Source organism: Delphinus delphis, chromosome 16, assembly GCF_949987515.2.
Source record: "Delphinus delphis chromosome 16, mDelDel1.2, whole genome shotgun sequence".
NCBI classification, from domain to species: domain Eukaryota; kingdom Metazoa; phylum Chordata; class Mammalia; order Artiodactyla; family Delphinidae; genus Delphinus; species Delphinus delphis.
In genome coordinates, this window is record NC_082698.1 from 80,944,314 (window position 1) to 80,964,557 (window position 20,244).

At 46.5% G+C, this 20,244-nt stretch overlaps 1 protein-coding gene across 1 annotated transcript in view; it reads left to right on the plus strand.

Annotated features, from left to right (window-relative positions):
• The window catches only part of SIPA1L2 (signal induced proliferation associated 1 like 2), a 220,763-nt gene that overhangs the window by 97,249 nt on the left and 103,270 nt on the right, over nucleotides 1-20,244 (plus strand). The window contains exon 2 of the mRNA XM_060035062.1: nucleotides 13,337-15,033. Within this exon, the coding sequence (XP_059891045.1) occupies nucleotides 13,557-15,033 (1,477 nt within the window). The 5' untranslated portion in view covers nucleotides 13,337-13,556. The remainder of the gene's footprint in view (nucleotides 1-13,336; nucleotides 15,034-20,244) is intronic.

Sequence of the window (20,244 nt, forward strand, 5' to 3'; positions counted from 1 at the left end):
TTTTTATAAGGAAATAGGGTTCTTAGAGTTCTTTTTATTTTAATAAACGGTTATATGTCATATAATTAGGTGGTCATTCTTTTTTTTTTAAGATATTTTATTTATTTATTTAAATTAATTTTTCTTGGACTTTAGTTGATTTTCAATGCTGTGTTAGTTTCTCGTGTACCACAAAGTGAATCAGTGATACATATACGTATGTCCACTCTTTTTTTTTGATTCCATAGACCATTACAGAATATTGAGGAGAGTTCCCTGTGCTATACCGTAGGCTCTTATTATTTATGTATTTTATATGTAGTAGTGTGTATGTGTTAGGTGGTCATTCTTTTATTTTTCTTCTTCAGGTAAAGATCTTTGGTGTTAGGAACTTTATTAAAGAAATACTCAGCTCAAATTAATTAGTATGCATCCATAATCGAAAGTGGTTTATATAACTGGCATTCAGTTCATACTTTAAAAATTCCAAATAAAGTGTGTTGAGGAAGTGTTTCCCCCTGAGTGCACTGGAATTCATTCTCTGTGACTAGTGAAATGGAATGTGTTGCCCTGGAAGCCAGCGCGTTATTGAAGAGGTACATTATGGGGAAAACTTCCTGAAGGAGTCGTTCTGACATCACCCCTGACTTTGAGTTTGCAGGAAACTTTATTTTCTAGAGTATTGAGTGCGCTTCCTGAACGCAAGACAACGACACTAGGACACTGCGGGGTAAAATCAGATGGTGAGGGGCGTGAACGAAGCCCCCACTGTGTCCCTCCCCTTCTCTGTTTTGCTGACATCAGTGTCTGTGCTGCAGGGTTCCAGTTTTCTCTTAGGACAGGTTTATTGCCAGATAGGGATGGAGAATTCGGACTGGACACCATGGTAGCTTTTATATTGAGTACGTGCAGTGTTTTTCCTCACCCTCTAGGTCCTGGGTTTATCGTGGCCCGGCCTTCTGAAAGCCGGATTGTTTTCTGTCGGGGATGGTCCCCAGTAGGTGGGCCGCCTTCCTGAAGCTGGCCCTCCCTCTGCCTTTGTCAGCCCCGAGAGGCTGCCCTGCAGTAGAATCGAGCAAGCAGCATGGGCTGTCCTCCTGGTTCCTTCCCGCAAGGCGGTAACGTTCACGTTGTGCATTTGTCTGGTTCAGCATCTTATGTCAGCTCTCAACTTGGTCCCCCGGCGCCTGTCTGAGGTGTGCCAGCAGACTGGTTCCCCATCGTACACGCGACACTGAGTCATAGTGGATGCCTGGATGGCTGAAGAGCCCACAGTTAATCATGTCCTCAGAGGGAGACACCGATCTGTTAATCTTGAGCCCTTTATGCTGTCTTCCACACTGCTGCCTTGTGGTGTACCCAGGGTCACAGGAAAACAGGTGCAAATGTAAGACATTATTATTCTAACCAGTGTCATTTCCAGTGCATGGGAGTGGAGGGCACCAGCTTTGTGAATACTTGCTATAAAAAACCGTATACTCTTTAAGGTGAGCAGCAATAGGTGTGGCTCATCTAACACTAGTCTCTGTTTCCGTGTTTAAATATCTTTCCGTGGGACTTGAAGGAGAGGAAGTTGACGGTCGTCTCATTTTATGTAATAAGGGTAATATGCTCTCTAAGGGAAACACGCATTGCTTTTACGGAGGATTAGTTTTTAAATTTTTCTATTTATCGAATTTAAACTATTTATATATGTATGTGCGGATTTACATGTTCATATATAGTTAGTAATTTGGAACTTTAGAGAAAAATACAAGGAAGAAAGCAAAAACTAAGTATTAGCCTTCCTGTAATAGATACTTAGTATCATAATATGGGGGTGTTTCTTTGCAATATTTCTGTGTCTATAGATTTTTTTTTTTTTTTTTGCGATACGCGGGCCTCTCACTGTTGCGGCCTCTCCCGTTGCGGAGCACAGGCTCCGGACGCGCAGGCTCAGCAGCCATGGCTCACGGGCCCAGCCGCTCCGCGGCATGTGGGATCTTCCCGGACCGGGGCACGAACCCGTGTCCCCTGCATCGGCAGGCGGACTCGCAACCACTGCGCCACCAGGGAAGCCCACCAAAGGGTTTTTGTATCACATAATAAACCTCATAATGCTGTTCAGCAAAACTCAGTATCCTGTAATTCAAATAAACGTGAGAACAGCGCAGAGATGGCTTGGACAGTGTGCGATTAGTGAATGCGGTTTGCTGTGTGTTTGCTGCTGAAATTACTATTTTAAAAAAATCAAATACTAGACTGTTGTGTAGATTGGCAGGGTTTTCTTTTCGTGCCCTTCATGCTCAGTGGAAGGGAAGCATCTTCAGATTGACGGCTCTCCGGTCCACTCGTTGGGTTTTAACGCAGAACGCGTTGAAGGTAGCTGCTTTGTCCGTTTAGTTCAGTTTTCGATAGTATTGATCGATTTTAGTTTTGTAGAGCGAGGTGAGACAGATCCTTCACTCTGCAAGAGTTTTCGCTGTGGATTCACTGGAAGATACCAGGGGTGAGAAGAAAGTGAGAGAATTGCTTCTCTTTGAGGTAAACAACAGGAAGGACCCCTAAAAGTATTTGTTAAGGCTCCAGCCTCCCAGGTTTTTATTATAAAATGCTCAGGTTCCCTTCTTGGTCACCTAGTGTCACTCAACCTTCATTGAAAGAATACAACAGATTATCTTCTATGATATTTAAACGCAAATAACAGAGGTACAGTCTAAATCACTTGGCACCATATAGAAGTTCTTTTTTTCTTTTGCTGTGTTTTCCTAAGACACAAATGCCTCCACTTAAATTATTAATTGGAACGTCTGATTTCCTACTGTGTCATCTATAAGTCAGTGGCCACATGGCTGGAAAAATGCCATAACTAATAACCTCCTGAGGGAAGGAGGTGCAGGGCTATCTCTTTTTATCTTTTTCTGATTTAAAAGATTTAACGGGAAACTGTCAATACCCACAACTGTTCTTCTGTCTCCCTGGAAAAATTCCACGATCAAAATATTCCATCTCAGAAAATGGCTCTTGGTTTATCCTCTTTGACACACACACATGTGGAAGGTAGCTGAGAGTAGCTTACTACCAGAAATGGGTTCCTGTTTTTTGTGGACACACTGAAATTTCAAACTCCCAGATCATCTCGTTACAATACAGTGCAGTCCCTAAAATAACTTTAATTAGAAGTTGTAGCTGGGAAGCTGGTAGCACCTGACTGGAGACTGGGGACTTGCCCTCACCTTCTGAAAGCTTCTGTTTGCCTCTTGGCGAATCAGCTTAGCTATTGCAGTTCGGTTACAAAGTTCAATCAGCTGTGTGTTCCTGTTAGTCTTTGTACAGAAATCCATTAGCAGTTATTACCATATTAGGTTTTGTAAACATGACTGTGCTCCTTGGGTCTAGTATGTGTCTTACTCATTTTAGTTCCCAGTTGGAAGTCAGTTCATCAATCAGTATTCGTTCATATATAAATCAATGTTTCCAGCTAATTTTTTTTGAACTTTGGCTATAGGAAACATGGAGATAAGCACTTGGCATCTGGATCTTGTCGAATCTTTAGAATAATCCTTTGACATCGATAGGATTATTCCCATTTTACAGGTAGGTCAGAGAGGATGAGTCACTTTGCTGTGGTCTCAGCAAGCATGGTCAGAGCCCGGAGGCTTGCTGAGTGCCGCGAGCAAAGCCTGCCCGGAACTAGAGGAGTGCAGAGGAGGTTAGCGCCATGTAAACAGGCTGGGATAAAATAGTGTGGTGTTTAACATATGGTGAGAAAAAAGGGGCAGGATGGTAGGGGAGCCTGCATTAAGATAACGTAGAACCAGAGGTAAGATTTGAGAAGGCTTCCGGACAACCCAATCTGTGAGCTGAGGTTGCACTAATAACACCTGTTAGCAAAGTGGAGGGAAGAAGTCTTGAAGAGTATTGGGGCAGGGGAGCAGCCTGTGCAGACCCCCTTGAGCAAAGGAGAACGAAGGGCAGCACGTGCGGGCATGGGGTGGGGTCTGGGCCGCAGGACAAGGGGCTGGACAGCTACTCATGGGCCAAACCCTGAGTGACCTGTGCCGCGTAAAGCACTCAGGCTCTGTTCTGGGGACACGGGGAAGTAGTGAAGGCTTTGGGGGTAATCTAGGCGAAACAGACAGTGTTCACGGCAGTCGAGACAGCAAGGTCTGCATGGATCTGAGAACATTCAGAAAGTCAAGTGGACTGTCTCAGATTGCGCGTGGACTGTCTGTCAGGGGAGGGCAGGATGGGCCCCGGGTGCTGGGCTTGGGCCGCAGGGAGATGGGAACGCCGCTCCTGAGCTGGGCAGTGGGAGAGCAGGTGCCCAGGGCCTGGGCTGGAGGGCGTCCGCTGTCATAGCGCAGCGTGGCTGTGTGGCATGGGAGACACCTTTGGGCTCTGGGTAGATCTCAGAGTCGTCGGCGTGGAGATTCACGTGACCCTGCTAGAACTGCACAAGGAGGTAGGTGGAATTAAAAGCGAAGGCAGCCTAGAATAAGCCCCAAGGAGCACCAGCACTTAAAGAGCAGAGGAGGAGCCTGCAAAGAAACCAGAAAGAGAGCATCAGGAACCATCGTGTTCTGCGTGTGTAGCGATAGTATGTTGAGCCAGTGCTTTGGGGTAGTTTGGTTTGCAGCTATTTCAGTTTAGACGGATGGATGTAAGCTAACGCTGAGCGCCAACGAAGTGGCCCGCCCGCCTCTAGGGGCCGGGGGGACACCAGTGAATAGGGGGCACCGGGATCCTGCTCTGGCGAAGCATATAGGCGCTTCACTTAGAAAGTCACACGAGGGCTCCATCTAACAGACCTTGGCTTTGGCCCTTTTTTCAGCTCGGATTATGATTCAGGATAATGTAGAGTCATAATACAGGGTTCCAGTGGAGACGGAATCCTTTAGACACTTTTTACTGGGGTCTCTGCTTTACTTGGATGAAAAAGTCCTTAACGACACCAAGGGCATCAGGTTTTCTGGGGACATCACTTGAGAAATTCTTCCAAAGAGCAACATGGAGTGCTTTGAAAAATGGTCTAACACCAGCGTGAACATTCCACTCCCTGCAAAAAGAATTATTCTTCACAAGTCATACATTACCTCTATGTTATAAAACCTCAAGGAGACGAATTTTTCTCTTGTTTTTTAATATTCTCATGCTCCAAACATTTATCTTTGGTACCATCCTAATGTTTTTTTTGGTTTTTTTTTTTGGTTTTTTTTTGCAGTGCGCGGGCCTCTCACTGCTGCGGCCTCTCCCGTTGCGGAGCACAGGCTCCGGACGCGCAGGCTCAGAGGCCATGGCTCACGGGCCCAGCCGCTCCGCGGCATGTGGGATCTTCCCGGACCGGGGCATGAACCCGCGTCCCCTGCTTCGGCAGGCGGACTCCCAACCACTGCGTCACCAGGGAAGCCCCAACCCAATGTTTAATTCAAGATAAATGGCTAAGAACAAATTTTCATGTTCAGATCTACCAAAAACTTAGCAGAGTATGATTATTATGGACCATCTATATCCATTCATGACCATTATTATTGAATAATAGCCCATTTGTCGAATTGTTTCTATCCTTGATGTTCATGGTCTACTATGGTAAGAAACTGAGCTACTGGATTGCTTTATAGGTCTTTAGTCATAACTTCATTGAATACCTGGCTGAATGTACCTGAACTTAGTGATGTTATGGGAAATGCACTTCAGGTGATGAGACCTTGTGCGCTGAGCACACCTCAGCTCTGTCGCCTTCCCGGCCACAGAGAGGGTGAACCTGGGGAACGTTTGTTCCTCTTTTTATTCCCTGCTCAGTTATGCATGTTAGTATTTGAGCTGATGGAATATGCGTATGAAAAATAAATGTTTTTGTGGTAGTTATACTTTCATTATAAATCTGTCATATAACTTTAACCATTTTTTCCCTTGAATGAGGCTCATAATTTGTGCATTTTGTGGTTTTCAATCCTTTTGCTACAGCTGCAGTCCTGGTAAGTGGCTCAACTATAGCATTGCTCTTGAAGACTCACTGATGTCTTATGGGAAACTTGGAACAACATTCTATTTAAACACAATTACGCTGAAATATCACATTTCCGCCGTTTCTGTTCTGTCCTTGAAAAATTATTACCAAGACCATTAGCATGAGAACAGATCAGTCCTTCCAGCTCTGCAATTCTTGAATTTCTCTGAGGGGTCTTTCCCTGCCTCTTCCAGCCCGTCCTCTCTCAAGGCTGCCCTGCCACCCGTGAGATCACACAGGTCCACATGTAGATTTTAAAGTGCCCACCGAGTGCTGGTGACAATTTTTGATTTTTTTTTTACCCCCTGGGGAGTGAGAGCCGTCGAATTTGATGAAATGTAAGAATACTTGGAAACTATTAGAGGGGGATGTCCTTGACATTACAGATGAACTGAAAGAAAGGGAGAACGCTGTCTGGAAAAACAGGTTGGAGATCCCTTTTAATTGGTGATGAGTCTAAGATGAACCCTGTGTCTTCTGTCCCAGCAAATGGTCAGTGTTCAGGTTTGGGGAGTTACCTGGAGAGGACCTATTCATGCTACTGAGGCCCTCACTGCAGATTAGCATTCTGTTCCCTTTATAAAATCCTCAGGAAGAAATTCAGTGACTCTTCATTTTCTTTGATTAAGTTTTTTGTAGCCACACCAAGGTAGCAGCGTGAATCATTTATCCATGAAGTTAAGAAAGTAGTACATTGAAGATACTCTGAAGTAGAATTAAGGCAGGAAGGAGCGGGTGGAATGGTGACCCCCATAATTGCAAGTATGAGGGTCCGCTTTATTTTAATGCTTTCTTAATATTTCATGAAATAGCACTTCCGCTTTTCATGGAAAAATGCATGGCATTTCCGTTGGAGAACTCTGCATTGGCCTGTTGAAAGCTATCCTAACCAGTGTTTTGCAACCTGTTGGAACGACGAAATGGTGTCAAATCGCAGAGGAAAGTCAGGAGCAGACTCACAGCTGTGCATTCAAAACATGACGTGCGGGGCTCTTGGCTTCATACACCTTCCTCTCTAACTGGGACGTGAGGCCCAGGTACCCTTTCGACCAGGACCTCTGATCGCACGGTTTCCTCTTGCCATCCTGTTTTGGAGTGGTCCCACTCGCGGGCATACTTCCAGATCTCCAGGACGCTGCCACCAGCCACCTACAGCAAAATGGAGCTCTGCACCCCATCGGCTGCCCTGCCCGACTCAGGAGGGGACAGGATCGGTCACGCAGGCTTCCTCATGCGCTTCGTGTTTGGGGACGGGCCTTTAGCCTGAGATGCTGCTGAGACGGTTAGAAGGAGAAGTACGGCATTCTTTCTTTCTGTACAGTTGGAAGACCTGTCTGCCATCACTGCATTTGGCTGGTACAGAAGTGGGGGTGGGAAGCTCTCTCTCAGAGTGGAGCAGTTGCTGAGTGTAGGTTCAGGGTAGCCTGTTGTCGTGAGGATTTGGGTATGAGTGTCCTGCAAAGAGTTAACACCTGGCCCTATTTCTATAATTCTCATGTTTTTGCAAAATGATTAAACTTCTGATTTGTAGTAGATTCTGTAACTACGAGAGCTTGCCATTTCGATAGTAAACGTTTTATATTATGAAGGATTACTGCCTGCCGTATTTGTTTAGTAATCTGTTAATTCACTTAATAATATTTATGGACCATCAACCATGTACTGGAAACCGTGCGAGGCACTGCGGATCAAGTGGGGAACAAAACAGTCACAGCCCTGGGGCCTCGCAGAGAGCTGGAGAGAAACAGGCACACGTGGTAAGGTGTGGACAGGGGTGTTTCCACGAGCAAGTAGAGGACGCCACGGAGCACCCGGGGCGGTGGGCGGGTGGGTGGAATGAACAGGATGACGATGAAGGGTTGGCAGGTAATGCTGCGTTTACAGGAAGCAGCTCAGACGGAGGCCTGGAGAGGGCGCAGCCTGAAGACGCTGAGGATGGCTGGGCCCCAGCGTGGAGGGAGGAGAGCAGATGCTTCCTATGGAGCCAGGGTGGTCGGGAAGAGGCTGGTGAGCCATAATGCGGGTTTTTATCTTGGGAAAGATGGCAAGTCTCAAAGGTTGTCAACAAAGGGTAACATGGAAGGACAGGGTCAGAAGAGGGTACCTTCGTTAGGTGATGATAAGAGCTGAAAGAAATGCGTTGGCTTCTTTGTCCTCCGAGAAGTAAGAAGCTGCCGTCTCTGCTGAGATGCTGGGGCAGGAAGGTCTTTCAGTGGCTGCTGCGGGGAGCGGGGCAGGAGATGACAAGGACGGGACCAACCTGGATAATTGGCCCTTATTTCTCGGTCGTGTCACAGACTCACCAAACCCCTTCGAGACTTCGGGTAAAGAGCATTCTGTGCTTTGCAAATTGCATTTTCCCTGTTCTGTCGGGGTGCCCACCCGTAACTGTGTGTTCTGTGCTTTGTTTGGGGGCCAGTCACAGCCCCCTAATTTCTGCAGGCTGCTCTTTCGAGATGCTTCTCTGAAATGTCATCCTTTTCCTGTCCCTTCCATCATTTTGGGACCCATGGACATCAGTCAGCTGCACGGCTCCCTGCCTGCTCTTGACGTTCATGGTGGATTTGAACATAGAAGATGTATATATACCTGATGAGTATAAAGAATAATTTGGGGGTATTTTGCAGATGTGTATTTGCAGATGCTTCCTAGATTACAGCTTCATTGCATGCCTGTACATGCTACTAAGAGTGCAAATCCCGGTCTTTTAGAAATTTCTCAACTGATTGCTTCATGGAAACAGGCAGAACGTTACAACTTGGGGAAAAACTAAAGATAATGAGAGATACAAAGGGATCTTATGTTCCAGATGCCTGTATGCAGGCATATTTGCCCCGGGTCCCCACTTTTCATCTGTGGCCCTACAGGGCAAACAGGATTAATTACTGGCGTAGGGTGTCTCGTGTGCACGCGTGCGTGTGTGTGCACGCACGTGTGCCCTCACGCATGTATGTGCCTGTCTCTGTCTCTCTCTCTCATCCACAGTCTGACCTCTAGGTTCTGGATTGTTCCAGAGGTCATTCCAGCTCATGCTTTAGATTTTCATTCCCTCCATTGTTTCCTTTCTGCATTTCTCTCTGTTCAGAGCCTGTACCATTCCTTCTTTTTCTGTTGTTGTTTTTACATCTTTATTGGAGTATAATTGCTTTACAATGGTGTGTTAGTTTCTGCTTTATAACAAAGTGAATCAGTTATACATGTACATATGTTCCTGTATCTCTTCCCTCTTGCGTCTCCCTCCCTCCCACCCTCCCTATCCCACCCCTCTTGACATCTGCTTTTCAAAGACATTGATTTGAGTTCTTCCCCATGAACCGTAATACTTTTTAAATTGGATGATGTTATTATTTCTAATTTATCTTCCTGAAAAAACAAATGCTATAATTGTTTTGAGGTGTTTTATTTTTATGACAGTGTTCAAATATATAAGTATTTTAGTAATATCTTTAAAAGGAAGGTGCCCTCTATCATTCTGTTGTTAGAGATTTATTCGAGGAGCTACAACAAGCTAGAAAATGGGTCTAGGAGTAAAAGGTGGCCGGAAGGGATTTGCAGGAGTTCTGTTGCAACTGTAGATTGTTTATTAATCAGCTACTGTGTCAAGAATTTTTTGGCTTTGAACACTTTGAATTGTTAGTGGCACACATAAAAGGTGTTAAAAGATATATAATTATGGAATTAGAGCAGGGATCTTGCCCAGAAGGCTCTGGTTTTGATTTGGACGCTGGTGCCAGAACTGTGGCTTTCCGTCCATTCATTCATTGACCAGGCGATCTGGGCAACACTGTGCACAGTAGCTGTGTTCGTCAAATTTCCTGTCTTTGATCTTTCACTGAATAGAAGCTGGGTCTCTTAGGACATTTAAAATTAGTCTGGAAAACACAGAAATCTAAGTCAAACTGAATAAACCAAAAAAGGTGATCAGTTGGCTCAAGCAGCTGGAAAATTCTGGAACTGGTTCCGGAGCCGCATCCTGAGGAGTCGTCATTTCTTTCGCTTGGCCCAGCTTCGTGCTGCTGTTTCCATTCTCAGTCACATTGGCAAGGTGAGCCCTCTGCCGCTTGGGCATTGCCAAGGGTCAGAGCACCAGTGTTGGGGTACCCTTCCTGCCTTGGCCCCTGGGCTCCTCCCTGGACCAGTCACTGTGGCCTGAAGATGCAGCACTTTCATTGGTCAAACCTGGGTCACATGTTACGGGTGGAGTTAGCCCCACATAACTAAAATGGTTTTAGTTAGAGGTATGGTACCCATTACCACATGAAAGAGGAATACATCTGAGACAGGAAAAACCAGTGGCCGTCTGATACAGCTAATGTTCTTATCGCACGCACAAAATTAAAAGATCATAACTGAAGGAATATTTTCAGAAGATTTCTTTGGCAAAGGGTCTGTGTGCTCTGAGTGTGCTACAGTTTTTGTGGTTTTTGGCAAGCCTAGTAGTAAAATTCAACACTAGTTCATCTATTTTTATTTGTTGCTATTATTCATTCATGTTTTAAAGTAATCATCCTTACTTTTTGACGGTTGTCGGTGTCTTCCATTTCTTTTTTTTTTTTAATAAATTTATTTATTTATTTATGGCTGCATTGGGTCTTTGTTGCTGTGCACGGGCTTTTCTCTAGTTGCAGCACGTGGGCTTCTCATTGCAATGGCTTCTCTTGTTGTAGAGCACGGGCTCTAGGCACGTGGGCTTCAGTAGCTGTGGCATGTGGGCTCAGTAGCTGTGGCTCACGGGCTCTAGAGCGCAGGGTCAGTAGTTGTGGCGCACAGGCTTAGTTGCTCCGTGGCACGTGGGATCTTCCCGGACCAGGGCTTGAACCTGTGTCTCCTGCATTGGCAGGCGGATTCTTAACCACTGCGCCACCAGGGAAGCCCTTCCATTTCTATAATAGATCTATGGAATAAAGATTTTGTAGTTTTAATGCTGTCTGTTGCAAACAATGATGCTATTGTAAATGTAAACGGCTGTGAAAGCTTGGAAGACCAGTTTTCAGATATGAGTCCAAGCCCAGTGACCTCTGATAACTTTATGGTTAGTTTTTCCAGAACAAGTTACTCAGTGTCTGTGTTGTCCACGTTAATCCTAGTTTTCAGGTTTCTGTGTTTTACACATTCCTGGCAGGTGGCTTGAACTCAGAGCATCCTTCTGGGGTGTGTGAGCGGGCTGCTGGTAAGGGGGGGGGGTGCTGGTTTGCTGGTGGTGGAGTCGGGGAGGGGGACCAGAGTCTCACCTGTGCCCCGAGCCTTGAGCACCTTCCTGCTTTGACTGCCACGTGCTGTGGGAACATTGGTATTTCAGTGTGTGCCACGACAGGGAAAAGGAAGAAAAGCAAGGTACAAGCTACATTTTTAGATAGCGTTTGGTCCCATAAATGAGAGGATGCAGGGGTTTCAAAGTCGTGGTTGAGGTAGCTCTTTGCATTTTGTGCATACATCGGTCATATATTTAGTGAGGGATTGTTCTATTTCTACTCTCTCTGGTGCTAATCACTCTGTTTAAATTTTCCATTCTTGGATGGGTTTGGGGAGTTTGTGTTTTGCCAGGAAATCTTAGTTTCTTCTATGTTTCTAAGTTTGTTGCTGTAGAGTTGCTTGTGGTATAATTCTTTTACACTTATATTTATTTCAATACCTCCTATACGTGTGGTCATTTCTCCTTTCTCCTTTCCGAACTTATGTAATATTATTCTCCCTTTCTTTCTTTCTTTCCCTTTTTCAGGTTTGGGAAGGAGTGTATCTATTTTCTTATTCTTCAAAAAAAAAAATCCACCTTTTGGATTTGTCTCTTCTTTTATCCCCTACCCCCTGCCATTCCATTAATTCCAGCTTGTATCTTTCTTCATTCCTTCTCATTCCTTCTTTCGTGGTTTCTTTCGGTACATTTTGTTGTTCTTTTGCTAATTCCTTGGGGTGGTGAGCACTTAGCTCCTGATTATATTTCTAGAAACGTCACAGTTCAGTGTTTGGAACGGGGTGCTCGGTAGGGTATGTTTCTTTCTTCGGTAACAAGGATACAGATCAGTATTAGATAATGAAAATACGTATCAGATTAATGCCTCTTGAGAATTCACATAGCTCTGAACCAACCATGAGAAGCTTTTCTTACCCTTTCAAATTGTGTTGAGTGTTCTGTAAGCAGGAGACTTAATAGCATGTATAGGTTATGCAGAAGCCTACTACAGTGAATCCAATACCATTTCAACAGAGAGCTGTTAGGCAAGAAGTTGTTTTCCTTCGTATCTCGGTCGTCATTTTGTTTCAGTTTCCGGGAAAGGATTTGATGATAACCTAAATTATAGAGGAAATCACTATGATTCAGAATCGTCTCTGGTTCTTTTCAATACAATACTTCTAAGTGAAATAGATAAGATGCCGTCAGCTCTGGTCTCTCTCTGAGAACTCTGGGCATATCCTGGCCTGCCGAGTGCACGGAAGCATCTGACTGCACCTTCCCTCTCTGTTTGCCACACCCTAAAACATCATTATTTCCTCAGTTATGACAGCCATGAGTTCGGGAAATAGTAATACCTGGAAAATATTTCTGTCTAATTAAAGATAGAACAAATGGAAAAATTATTTGTAATTAAAGAGGAGAGTTGGTGAAGTCAAGTTTCTGCCAGACACAAAGGTAAATTGTGTCTTAAATCTCTAAGCTTCCCTGCACGTTTGTCAACTTGCTAGTGGTGTAATGAACTAGAAAGTTGTACTTGTTCAGACACCAGATTCTTGAAGACGCCTTCTCACTGTCAGGGCATCTCTGTGAGTTCTTATTTGCTTGCGAGAGAGCATTCTGGAAACTCATTGTTAATGCCTTGTATTGACCTTGGTGCTGCTGGACATTTTGAGTTTAACTGGTTTGAAAGAAAGTTTAAGAATACTCAAACAATTGCATGACCATTGTGTTACTCTTACAACTAATTGAAATGTTGCTTGATTACCTGATTTAAGCCAGGTTACATCAATAGATAACGTTGATACTGAGATGAAGGGCATAGCTCCTGGCTTAGAGGAGCTTACAGTTAGCTGGTGGTGGAGACAGATCAGTACGGCAGCAGTAAGAGTATCAGGGAAAGTGCTGTGATTGGGGTAGGTGCAGATGCCATGGAAACATAGAGGAAGCGGTCCTTGCTCAGATGTGGGCTGAGCGTGGGAGGGGACTGCTCGATTGTGTGGTGTAAATTTTAAGCAGCCAGGTACAGTGGGTAGGCAGAGTGTTCCGGAGAGAAGGAGAGTGTGAACAGGGAACCATGAAACATCACGACAGTTTACGGGGAATTGGCGAGAAGGGCAGATGAGAAACCACGTGGGGAATGTATTGACCTGGAGCTACAGTGATTGTTAATGGCTATTTTCTGTTTTTTAATTCAGGTAAAGGAACTGGCCAGATGTCTTAAGGGATGCTTTTGAAAAGGACAGAGGTGTTCAAAATTATTACAGCAACTGAGAAGCAAGTTGGTTTTGGAGGAACTGTACTCTGAGGATGTTTGCTTCTATACAAGTATAGAAGAAGCCTTTGTAAATAACAGTGTCATTGGATTTACATCAGTCTTTCCGGCGAGGCTTGGAGCTTCCTGCGTCATCGGTAGACATGAGTGACCCCAGGCAGTCACAGGAAGAGCAGCAAAAGGTCGGCAGAGCCTCGTCGAAGTTCAAGGGTCCTCCCAGAATCATGCAGTCCGATGATTATTTTGCTCGAAAATTTAAAGCCATCAATGGCAACATGGGACCCACCCCGTCCTTAAATGCTTCCAGTTCCAATGAGAACGGTGGTCCGGCTAACGGTACCCCAGCCGTGCCCAAGATGGGTGTCAGAGCAAGGGTGTCTGAGTGGCCTCCTAAAAAGGACTGCTCCAAGGAGCTGACCTGCAAGGCCCTGTGGGAAAGCCGGTCACAGCCCAGCTACGAAAGTGTCACGTCCATTATGCACAACGGGCAGAACAACCAGAGTGACCGCCAGCAAGAGGAGCCGCTCGACCTCGACTTCGTGGAGGCGAAGTCTACCGTCGGAGACATCTTCGTTCACTCTCCGCAAAGAGGACTGCACCCCATAAGACAGAGGAGCAACAGTGATGTTACCATCAGTGACATCGACGCGGAAGACGTCCTAGACCAAAATGCAGTGAACCCCAATACCGGGGCCGCCCTGCACCGGGAGTACGGGAGCACGTCTTCCATCGACCGGCAGGGCCTGTCGGGGGAGAACTTCTTTGCTATGCTCCGAGGCTACCGGCTAGAGAACTACGACCACAGGGTGATGGCCCCGTTCGGGTTCCCCGAGTTTTTCCCCTGCGACCCTGCAATCTCCCCCAGCCTTCACGCCGCAGCACAGATTTCTAGAGGCGAATTCGTGCACATCTCAGGATTAGACTATATGGACAGTGCCCTCCTCCTGGGGAGAGACAGGGACAAGCCTTTCCAACGGAGGTTGAAGTCGGAGTCCATGGAGACGTCCCTCTTCCGCAAGCTGCGGACCGTGAAAAGTGAGCACGAGACGTTCAAGTTCGCCTCTGAGCTGGAGGACGGGCGTCTGGAGAGGGGCGTCCGCCCTTGGAACTGCCAGCGCTGCTTTGCACATTATGACGTCCAGAGCATCTTGTTTAATATCAACGAAGCCATGGCCACGAGGGCGAACGTGGGGAAGAGGAAAAACATCACCACCGGGGCCTCGGCGGCATCCCAGACCCAGATGCCCATGGGCCCGACGGGCGGCTGTGACTCCCCGCTGGGGAGCAAAGAGGACCTCAACTCCAAAGAGAACCTGGACACGGACGACGGGGATGGGAAGAGCAACGACCTGGTCCTCAGCTGTCCCTACTTTCGGAATGAGACAGGCGGGGAGGGCGACCGGAGGATCGCGCTGTCCAGGGCCAACTCGTCCTCCTTCAGTTCCGGGGAAGGCTGCTCCTTCGAGGCCTCCCTCAGCTCTCACTGCACCAACGCGGGCGTCTCGGTCCTGGAGGTGCCCAGGGAGAACCAGCCAATCCACAGGGAGAAGGTCAGGCGCTACGTCATCGAGCACATCGACCTGGGGGCCTATTACTACCGCAGGTTCTTCTACGGCAAAGGTAAGGGGCCCTGTGTGTCCCGGGGCCGCTTCCCTGGGGCCCCTTGTGGTACGCGGCTTTGGGTCGGAGCCTGTCCGAGGCCGTTGTCCGCTGGGTTGGAGCTTGTTCTGTGTCACAGAGCCTCCACTGCTGCCGGACTGATCCCTTCTTTATTTATTTTTTATTTTTTTAATTTTTTGGGCCACGCCGTGCAGCACGCAGGATCTTAGTTCCCCAACCAGGGATGGAACCCGTGCCCCCTGCGGTGGAAGCGCGGAGTCCTGGCCTCTGGACCACCAGGGAGGTCCCAGATCCCTTCTTTAGAAATCCCCAGTTCCCTGCCTTTGCTGATCCCTAGTCCCTGATGTGGAAACGTCTGCTCTTTCCTTCTCTCTGCCCACGTGTGAGTGTCACAGATGTTGGACTCCACTTAGGTTTACCCCTTTTAGGAAGTCTTCGCTGATGAACTCCATTGCTCTTTCATTGCTCTGAATAATCTTACACTGGGTACAGTTCTGGTTCTAGTTCTTTTCCCTCTCGTTTTTTCTGTACTTTTCTCCTACACCTTTGCTTCATCTTTTTAATTTTATGTCTTCACAGCTCCTTCTGCCTTGTTGTACATAGTGGAAGTGTTAAGTGAATCTTTGTGGAAAGAATGTATGAATGTATAAATTAGTAGGATAGACAGATTTAGTCTTCTTGCAGTTTTACACATAGGCTTAAAGGTTCAGATACAGATATTTCCTTGGTATTGTTATTTCAGAAATTCTTCAAGTACGCGTAGAATAAATGATGTTTATTTTATTTGTATGCTTAGCCTCGAAGGATGCATCCCTCAGAAGTCATGTAGTTGAATCCTCAGCCTTTCAATGTGTCGTTAGTCATGCCAGGGACATGAGACGCCACTCTGTCTTACAGGCCCACAGAGAAACGTGTACCACGCGCACGTCAGTAACACGCCAAACAGAACACCCAGGGACTCTCGCCCTGTCTTCTTAGTGGGTATGACTTGCTTCCGTGGCCCCTTCCTTCTAGGACAGCATACTCTTTGGGGCTTAGTTTTCTGTTTGCGGTTTCACCTGCCACCCCCCTCCATTCCCAGGTGTCACCTCTTAGAGCACGAAGGAGGCAGAGGTGGCCCAGTCAGTCTCGGGGGGCCTCTCCTCCTTCTGTGCCTTCTGCTGTGGATAAATTCCAGCTGACTGTACTTAGAATTCATTTTAGTATTGGTTTCTGTCTTCAGAATGCTTGCCTGCAACCTTTGACTCCAGCTGTTTCTTTTTGGGGTTGGTCGGGCTGTGGCTCTAACCTCAGGAGGTCACTCCATCCACTTCAGTCCCTGGAGCCTTCTTAGTGCTTTTTCCCCTGGACTACAAGCTGGACCAAGTGCAATTATTAAATTAATCATCCCCCCCCTTTTGCATCATTCCAGATTTAACCAGTCATCCATAATCATAATATTATGAAATCATATTAATCAATGGAATGAAAAGAACGTTGATAAGCGACGTAGCTAGATAAGCAGGCGTTTGAGTTGCGACTGGTCACGTAGCTTGAGTTGTCTTTCTGGTCTTCTACGGACGACATGACGGGACTGAAATAACTTTGTCAACATCTTGAGTGCCTGGCTGTGTCCCCAGCGCTCCCGTCTCAGCCCTGGCTGCTGGTGGGAGTCAGCATCACCCATTGTGATGTTACGGCCTTCCGGCCAGTGAGCGCACAGAATCTCGGGTCTTCTATTTAATCTGTGCCGGAAATAACGCAGGACTGTTCATCCAGGGGCAGAGGATTATAAACTCTGCTCACGGATGCTCTCGAGGTGGAACTTAGTTATTTTTGGAAAGGGAGACCATGGAGAAATAGGCTTCCTGCTTAAGAGATTTTTTTCATCGACTGAAGCCATGGCTGTCAATGCTAGCAATAAAATAGCCTGTTGGGATTGTTGTGCCCCGAAATCCTTAGGCGCGATGAGTCATCCTGGCTGAGTTTTGTAAGTGGTTTGCGATTCACCCTGTAAAACACCAGAATGTAAAAATTGTATGTGTGTATGTATCTGTATACATGTGTATTTATGCAAATGCTTCGTGCCAGCATCTCATTTGTTGTACTCCTTTGCATAGCTTAGTGTAGTAAGTCTACACAGTGTATATGGAATAAAGGACTGATGTTTTCTGGGCCCAGGCAGGGCTGCCGCCCTCTGATCCATTTAATGTCCTTAAGGTCTGTTCCACGAGATAGTTTTAGGTTGCTAGATTCTCTTAATTCTCTTGACTGGTTTTCGTAGTTTTTCTCCTGAACTCTGTCACTTCCTGATAATTGTAAAGAGTTGTCTGTGAGTGGTTTATTTCCTCCACTTTTCCTGATTTGCTACTGAGGATTTCCCAGGGCTTTAGAAATGACACCATCAAACTTGGTAGATTTTGAATGTGCAATAAAACATAAATAAGAAAAACCCGAGAGCAGATGCCCTGTGGTGAGTTGTAAGTGGGTGTAGACGTGCGGTTGGACAGGTCCGGGGTGCTGGGCGCACTCTGGGTCTGTGAATGAGGCAGACAGCCAAATTCTAGACTCCTGCGCTAAGCCTGCACGATGAAGGTGCGGGACAGCCGTCCCCGGGGTCCTTTGTCTTGTGTGCTGCAGTTCTGTGCTGGGCACGGTGACTGTTGTGTGGCTAATGGGACTCGGGGCCAGGATAGAGCAGGAGGAGATAGAATCAGACCCAGCCCAGCCCCGCCACTCTGCGCTCTCTCCCTGCAGCCCGGGACTATGCCTGCTTCCTCCTATATTTAGCGATTCCGCTCTTCCCCCGTGGGCCTGTGTGGCTTCAGACTGCAATTGGCTACAATGGAAGCTGCTGCTGCTTTTGCTGGTCTCTCTGTAGAGCCATTAAGGACTAAAGGCAGAGGCAGCAGCCCGGATTCCCAGCGGCCAGGTGGCCGAGGCCTCCTCCGTGTGGGACTGGAGCCCAGCTCTTTCCCAAGGATCACAAAAGCATGTGTCTGCCAGATAAAGTGCGATGATTAAATTAATGATTTCCCCCCCATTTTTCACGCCAGCTTCAACCGCTGGAGTTCATATCTGCCAACACATCACGAGTTGCAGGGACAGCATTGTGTTTAAAAACAGAGGCCCTGCGCAGACTGTCACAGAGCATTTCTGCAGATTTTTTTCTTTCCCTTTTTCTCTTTCCCCTTCACTCAGTTCTTCTCTTTGGAAGCAGGCTTTCAAGGAATCTTTTGATACTTTCCAGAATGCCTTTTCTTTTCCTCCATTCTTCATTGTTCTGTGTGAAACTTCATTTTCAAAAGAATGACATGGCTCGCAATCGCTGGGAAAGGTTTAAAAGACCCAGCTCTCTGAATCTCTCTCTCTTTCTTTCCCTTCTTTCAAGTGACGATGTCCTACATCGATTGTCATAGGTAAACCTTTTCAGCTTTAATAAGGTGGTTGACTATTTTTTTTTAATTTCATTTTATTTATTTTTTATACAGCAGGTTCTTATTAGTCATCAGTTTTATACACATCAGTGTATGTATACATGTCAACCCCAATCGCCCAGTTCATCACACTGGTTGACTCTTTATTGGGTAGTTAACGTGAAAGGCTGTCCTTATGTTGAGGTGTATTCCTGTGACACGTAGTCTTTGAACGGCTTTGAATAACTTTGCAAAGGGATTTATGGAGGGGAGTGGCCTGCCACGGTGCCCTGTGGGCAGCGTTGCTTGTCTGGGCAAATCCCTCTGTAGCCTTCAGTGAAACGGCTTTTTAAAAGAGCCGGATTGTAGCAAGCTTAGTGAATGCTCTCGAATGTCCCTTCCTTTCGCTGGCGATGACCCTGGTGCTGTGTGCCAGGCCGCTCTGTCCCTCATGGAACTCTAGTGAAACTGAGGTTCCCTCCTGGGAGCTAGGGCCCCCTAGATGGGGATTCCACCTGTGGTCTTGGTTTGAATTGCCTTTAGCTTCCCTTGCAGCACAGCAGACCTCCTGGGGCTTACAGCCACTTAGAGCCGCTGGCCAGCAACTGACTGTCCCGAGTGTGACTGGGGCCGGAGCCACGCGGACAGCGGAGGGATGCCGTGGGTTTCTGTGTGTCTTGCACTTTTTAGGCAATAGTGTACCTGAGAGTTGCTCAGGAGTTCTGAAGCTGCCCGATGCCTTGCTTCAGGTCACGCACACAAGAATGGCTCCTGAAGACGAAGTAAGTCACTTTGGGGTAAACGGAGGTCAAACCAGAGAGAAGGATACAGCTGCGCCTCTTTGATAACTCGGGGGGGGGGGTGAAAAGTGGCTGAACTGTGTCTGAGCCTTTGGGAGCATGATGTATGTTCCTGTGGACGTGGAGAGTGGAGGGAATACTAAGATTGACAATATTTATCTTTTTTTTTTTTTTTGGTTTAGGATTTTTAAATGGCGTGTAAATACTATATAATCATTATGGGAAAATAAGGAAAGGTAGGGAAGCAAAAGAAAGAGAAAGAAAACCCCTCGAATCCATAAGAAAGAGACAATTCCCATGAATAGTTTCATCGTTATCCTGCTAGACTCTTCCTGATGCAGGTAAATGGATGTATGTGGAGCTTGCTTTGGGCGCTCATGCTTCCTTCATTGGTACTTCTGTCATTGTGTACACAGCTGCGTCAGTGCTCTAAGAGCCATTAGCAATATCATCGTCCGCCGCGGGCACATGGGGAGATGCCAGGTATTTGCCAGCCGTGATCTGGGCAGAAGAGTTAATGACTGTATTTGCTTTACTTCAAAGAAAAATCTTTCAGCTTGACAGAAACATAGTGATAAAGACACCTATATTTCCTCCACCTGCAACACTACTCATGTCAAATATATTAATGAACGTTCATTTTAACAACAGATCTTTACTTGAAAAGCAAATTGCTATAAAGTTGAAATTTCATAAACCTTGAAAAATTATAGAAATTTCAGTCATGGCCTTCCCCTTCTCCACTTGAAAGTGGGCTGTGCTTAGTGACTCACCTCCGAAGGATGGAGTGTGGGAAGAGGGGAGAAGCCTGGCGAGCATGGCCCCAGCCAGGTGAACCAGGTCAGCATCAACAGGGGCAAATCATGTGGATGGTTTGTACCCTTGATGTGATGGGAGTGGCGTTTTCTGTGGTCTTCCTCTCCGAAAAACATAACCTCAGTCTGTTTAGGGGAAAACGTTAGACACATCCCAACTGAGGCACATTCTACAAAATCCCTGCCCCGTACTCCTCAAAA